Consider the following 6,000-nt stretch of genomic DNA (forward strand, 5'->3'; position numbering starts at 1 on the left):
GTCAGTGTTTGTGGCTATCACCAACAACCACGTCCGACACCGAAACACAACAATCTCGTCGCAAACAGCGCGGAGACAGGAGAGGAGGGGGAGGCTGCCCCCCCCCCACGCCGACAGGCCCCCATCGCCTCGTACGGAGCTCGACTAGCGGAGTGCGTCGCGGCTCCACCACCACCACCACCCACACAACAACAACGACAACAGCAGCGGCTCTCACCCCGCCGCGCTGCGCCTGCAGCTCCGACATTCGGTGGCGGCGAATCGCCTCGAGCTCCTCGTCCCCCATGCCACACGCGGCCGCTGTCTGCTTCGTCGGCGAGGAAGGGACTCGTGCGAGCGGCAGGCGAGAGACGACGACGACGAGGTGGAGGCGGTGGATGAGAAAGCGCCACCGTGTGACGAAAATAAGCCTCGCGCGAGTCGCTGCGTCACTGGTGGGTGGGCGGTGGGTGGGGGGGGGCAGCAGTCGCTGCGTCACTGGCAGTGGGGGTGGTGGGTGGGTATGGGGGGCAGCAGTCGCTACGTCACTGGTGAGGGAGTGGGGGGGGCTGCATCGGTCGCTACGTCACTGGCAGTGGGAGTGGTGGGTGGGGGTGGGTGAGGGGGGCAGCAGTCGCTGCGTCACTGGCAGTGGTGGGTGGGTGAGGGGGGCAGCAGTCGCTGCGTCACTGGTGGGTGGGGGTGGGTGGGTGAAGGGGGCAGCAGTCGCTGCGTCACTGGTGGGGGGTAGTGGGGGGGTGCAGCAGTCGCTACGTCACTGACAGTGGGAGTGGTGGGTGGGGGTGGGTGAGGGGGGCAGCAGTCGCTGCGTCACTGGCGGGGGGCGGGCAGCAGTTGCTGCCACGCGATTTGTGAATGGGGCGAGCCACGTGACTTGGAGGCAGCTCGTGCTCTTATTGGTGGTCAGTGTCGAAGCCGGGCAAGTTGAGGAGGAGCCCGATGGCACGAGACCGTGCAAAGTGCACAGCTGTCAACCCGTACGGTTTAGGGGCCGTCCATAAATGACGTCACGCGATTTTGGACGATTTTTACCCCCGCCCCTCGTCACACGGCGTCACAAAAAGTCAGACCCCCCTCAAATATGACGTCACGAAGCTCTGCCCCCCCCCCCCCCCCCCACAAAAATAAAACACGCTTCAAATCGCTTAAAACTATTGTCATTGTAGTCCGTATTTAATGTGGCGCTGCACTCTGATGTTGTAGGAGAAACATTTATAAAAAAAGTCTATATTATTAAGTAGAACGTGTTGTCTATATTTAAAGTTGCGCATTTTTACGTGACGTCACATTTCGCCCCCAGCCACGCCCCCTTCTGGAACCTACTAGCGAGTTCTCGATGTGACCCTTTCCCTAGATCCCTCTCTGGTCTATCACTAGGCCTCGGCAAGGTAAGGTAAAAGTTAAACGGTAAAAAAAAACAAGAGAAACTTTACCCTACCTTTTACCTTACCACAATACAATCGCGCTACCCTACCTTTTACCCTTTAGCAGGTAAGGTAAAAGGTAAAAAAGAACGTGCCTACCTTTACCTTACCTTTTGCCTTATCCCATACAAATTTCCCGATTACAGGGTAATTAAAAAAACATGGAAAAGATTTATAACGATAAATAGTTAGAGCGTTTTATTCATATAGAATACTCTCGAATCGGGCGTTTAGGCTGTCGACGACACCAGTCCTCCATAACCTCCTCGTCCCAGTCGTGTTGGTCGATGGCGATCTCATCAACAACCTGATCAAGTTCGTCATTGCCATCATCCTCGGACGGACGACAGGCAATAAGATCCTGTGCCGCTCCGGCCCAGTTAGACGGAACCTTCAGGCAGCCGGCCGTGATCCATGAGCGCAAGCACATGGACTTTATGAAGAGCTTCATTGACAGCGACTGGCGAACGCATGTGAACTCCCGCCCGGCTCCGCTATTCGCGCGTTCACAGGGAGTTGACGTCGCCGGCGCTCCCAAGTAGTCGCAGGCCATCTTGTAGTGGGCGGGGAGCAGCTCTTTGCGGAGAAACCACCACTGCATTACGTCAATGAAGGCGCTGGCGGTCGTGACGCCCATGCTCAGAAAACGATCGACTTCATCGCCGTCGTCTATGGAGTTGCCGACGTTGCTGAACAGGGTGCTGAACAGCGACCGCTCCTCCATATGGGCAGCAACTGCCGTCGGCGAGGTCGTGAGCACGTCCGAGTAGCGATGCTGCAGGACAGAGCGGATTGTGGCCTTCAGTGTAGCCAGCTCGTCTTGGTCTGTCGTTTTTGGCAGCTGTGGATTCAAGTAGGATGCCACAATGGTGGGTTCCTGAACCAGTAGGTGGCGGTACCGCACCAGTTTGGCCTTCATCCCCGTCGCAGTCAAGGGCTCATCGATCGCTCTAAGGGCGGCTTCACCGTGATCGCAATGACGGACGAGGTGCTCCATCGTCACCGGCACGAGATCCAATGTCGACTTGTGGTCCACCGACAACGAGGCCATGACCTGGCGCGGCATTCGCAGGAATGCTGTCACGCCCTCGATGTTTGCCCACTGCAGTTCAGATAAAGCACCGACACCGATCACATCCTGGAAGCGCGCCATGATAATGTCCAATGGGACACGCTTCTTGATGGAGTCGTCGCCCATGTCAAACGTCGAATGCCACCTGGTCGGCGAGTCCTGGTGCGTCGGCTCCTTGCTGGCGAGCTTGGCGATCTCAGCCTCGCGGCGGTACGACTGCCGGACGACCTTGCTGCACCTTATATTAACGAGAGCGCCTTGCGCAGTTCGGCATTTGTTGACTTGATCAGTTTTAGAACTTGGACGACACCGATCTGGACGGAATGATCCGCACATCGAATATGGTGGCAAGCCCGCAACTGCTCATATCCGGCGTCCATGTTGACCAGGGCGATCAACGTCTTGACAGCACTGTTCGCATCGGAGCCATTGTCGCTGGTGACAGCGAGCAGCTTGGTCGAGATATTGTGCCTGAGGCTTTGGAGGTGCTCAAACAGAGCGGCCCCAATGCGCTTGCCGACACCCCTTCCGGACTGCACATCGAGGATTGTCAGTAGCATGGATTTTGACGTACCAGATTTGCTGTCGATCCAGTGCACCGTGACCATCCAAAATCCCTTCAGGTTGCGGTTCGACCACCCGTCGATGGTGAGCGAGATGGCGACGTCCAGGTTGGAGAAGAACGCCCCGACGATGGGCAGCATGATGGCGTCATGCTCGACAATCCTGCGAATTATGGTGCGAGTCGATGGGCCCTCATATCCCTGCGTCAATTTGTTGACCAAGGTCTTGAACTTGTCGCTGCCGGCGGCTCGCAAAGAGATTGCACCTTGGATAACAAAATCCACCACCGCGTTCTCAAACTTTACCAGGAGGCGATCCGGGATTGCTGGCCGTCTCAGCGTTTGCTGTATTAGGCGGCTCGCCGACGCCGACGTCCCGACCTCGCTGCTTGGGGCGAGCACGTTGTGCTTCTTGAGGTGGGCTTTCCACCCCGACGCGTTCGTGTGGGTGGAAAACCACTTGCTGCAGTGCACGCACTGCCGCTTCCCTTGCTGTGCATGCGGATCACCCTCCATCCAATCGTGTGTGTGCTCCCACGGGAACGCATACCGCTGCCTCTTTCGATTGCTGTTCGCAGCAACCCCAAAAAAGCCGTTGCTGGCATCCTCGTCCTCTAGTACCTCGACCTCAAGAACGTGGACCGTCTCCATGTGGTCCGCCATCACTTTAAAATGGAGGCCACGGACTGCGTCACTGCGCCACGGAACTTTTAGCGGTAAACAAGGTACTGTATTTACCGGGTAATTATTCGCGCTATCCTTACCCTACCGGGTAATTCTTCAGAGCTACCTTTACCCTACTCTTTACCCTACCCCTTGGCATGTCGAAACCTTTACCTTTACCCTTTTACCCGGTAATAAGGTAATTTACCTTACCTTGCCGAGGCCTATCTATCACCTGGCCATGCTGTCAGTCAGGGCTGTTGTTAGCTGCAAATCCCCTTCCCTGCCAGCAGCTAGCGCTATGCTGCTACGTGATCGATTCTATGTTACGACAGGAGCACAGGGTGACCAATAAGGTCTGAATTGGTCTGTAATCAGGTAGGCACTGATAAGGGGTTGACAGGTATGAATGTATAACAACGCAATGCCCCGATCCACAATAATACGAAGGAGACAACACGGCGATACACAACTCCGCTACTCCTGACGCGGCTGTCTGAGCTTGACTACCTGAATTTTAATTGTAGTTGTTGCTCTGCATCTACATCAGCAGCCGTAAGACAAGCAGAAGAAGGGGTCGGCAACCTTGCGGCTCCGGAGCCGCATGCCGGCTCTATTCAAAGGAACGGCTTCGTGACGTTATCGATTAAGGGCCACCGCGAGCCTCGTATTCATCACGTGCATTGAATATCTAGGTATTTTATATACATATCCCGAATTCGAACAAAACATATTTTTGTTATTTCGGTTGCCGACCCCTGTACGAGGCGAATGCTGGCGGATCGATTGGGATCTGCAGAGATTTGCAGAGATTCGCGGTTCGAACCCCGAAGGCCGCCCTGGTTATCACTGTGGGTACATTAACCATCGCGCAGCAGTTAGCGCGCTGCGCTACGAACCCGTTTCCCCAAGTTCGATTCCTGCTCATGGCCAATACCAGTCACTTATCTCAACTGGTCCTGGGTCTCCCCGAGGCTGACCCAGCCTCAAATGAGTGCCTGTGGGGTGTGTAAACATCGCCACTAGGGAGATGAAGGCAGTCAGACGTGTTGCTGGCCACCCACCCCTTCGTGTACTGTGTCGGCTTTCATAGGTGCTTGCTAACAGCACTTGCCCCTACACTCTGTCTTAACCATGAATACTACATGTCGTCTGCTTTAAATTGGAGGTTAAAAAATCCCTTGAGATAATATAACTCATTAGTTTCAACAGCACAAACACGTGATCTGCGTATACAAACTCCTTCTTTATTATGCCAAAACCACCAGTTCCTGGAGCACTGTACCGTGTTAAACTTGTTTTAAATCACCTTCAATAACTTAAGCAAAGGACCAGGTTGGTCCTTATGAGGACTCATCAGTATAGTATAGTCACCAGTGCTCACTGCTGCCAAGTGTGCCTCTAGGAATCTCATTCAGTACGTAGAGACCCCACTTCTGCACCATTCGGACCCAGTAGTATGCAAAAATGGCAACGGTAATTCCTACCTGTTGGTCACGTCTATTAATGGTGAATTAAAATGACCACAATACAACTCTCCAGGAACATGTCGGGGTTGATTAATTCCCATGTGAATTACCACCTCACATCCCACTCCTACGTTCAGCCTCTTAGTAAATCCTGCCCCCAGCGTGTTGTGTAGTTCCAGAATCATTTCTTTATACTAGAGTAATACGATGAGCTATCAAGCTCGTTTTTGTAGAAGTTCAGTAGGCACGGTCAGAACGTTACAACTCAAAACAATACAAAAAAGCACGATAGGAGTACAAAGTATATGAAAGGCAAGCACATCGCTAATAAAAGAGATACAAATACATCCAAACTATTTTATTTTACCAGGTAAAGCCCAATGAGCTATTAGCTTATTTTTCAGACTGCAAATGATAGCTCAACGAAGTGGCTTATAATGTGGACATTTGTAGCAGCCAAATCATCTGCTCTGTCGTACTGCTTCGCTGATCAGCGTAAAAAAATATATGTTTCAAAATCTTCCGTCCTCCCTTGCAAACGACACGAGTTTTTGCCAGCTCAATCTCTCGGCAAGCTCTTGTGAACATAAACAGCGTCTTTGTTGGTTGAATTCAAAGACTTTTGCAATCTTGGCCAGAATCATAAATCCGCGAATAATCACTTCGTATTCGCGTTCAGCTAAATGGTAGCAAGAACAAAATGTGAATCCAAATATTTTGATCAGCGTGAGCCACTGCAGTCACATGGCCATGATTGCTGTGGTGAAGAACGCAGGAGGCGAGATGTGAGGAGTGGAGCACAGGTGAGG

The 6,000-nt window shown here is 53.1% G+C and overlaps 1 protein-coding gene across 4 annotated transcripts in view; it reads right to left on the reverse strand.

The window, feature by feature from the left end:
- PDCD5 (programmed cell death 5) overlaps positions 1–421 on the reverse strand; it is a 483,454-nt gene extending 483,033 nt beyond the window's left edge. For 2 of the 4 annotated variants that reach the window (XR_009756650.1, XM_061572133.1), the window contains exon 1: positions 218–421. Coding sequence is in view for 3 of the 4 variants with exons in the window: in XM_061572133.1 (XP_061428117.1) it covers positions 218–286 (69 nt within the window). In the remaining variant the exon portion in view is untranslated. The remainder of the gene's footprint in view (positions 1–217) is intronic. The other 2 variants (XM_061572132.1, XM_061572135.1) reach the window with 2 other exon arrangements.
- Between the last annotated feature and the right edge of the window lie 5,579 nt (positions 422–6,000).

This window comes from Lethenteron reissneri, chromosome 49 (assembly GCF_015708825.2).
Source record: "Lethenteron reissneri isolate LAM-NWPU_2019-01 chromosome 49, ASM1570882v1, whole genome shotgun sequence".
NCBI lineage: Eukaryota > Metazoa > Chordata > Hyperoartia > Petromyzontiformes > Petromyzontidae > Lethenteron > Lethenteron reissneri.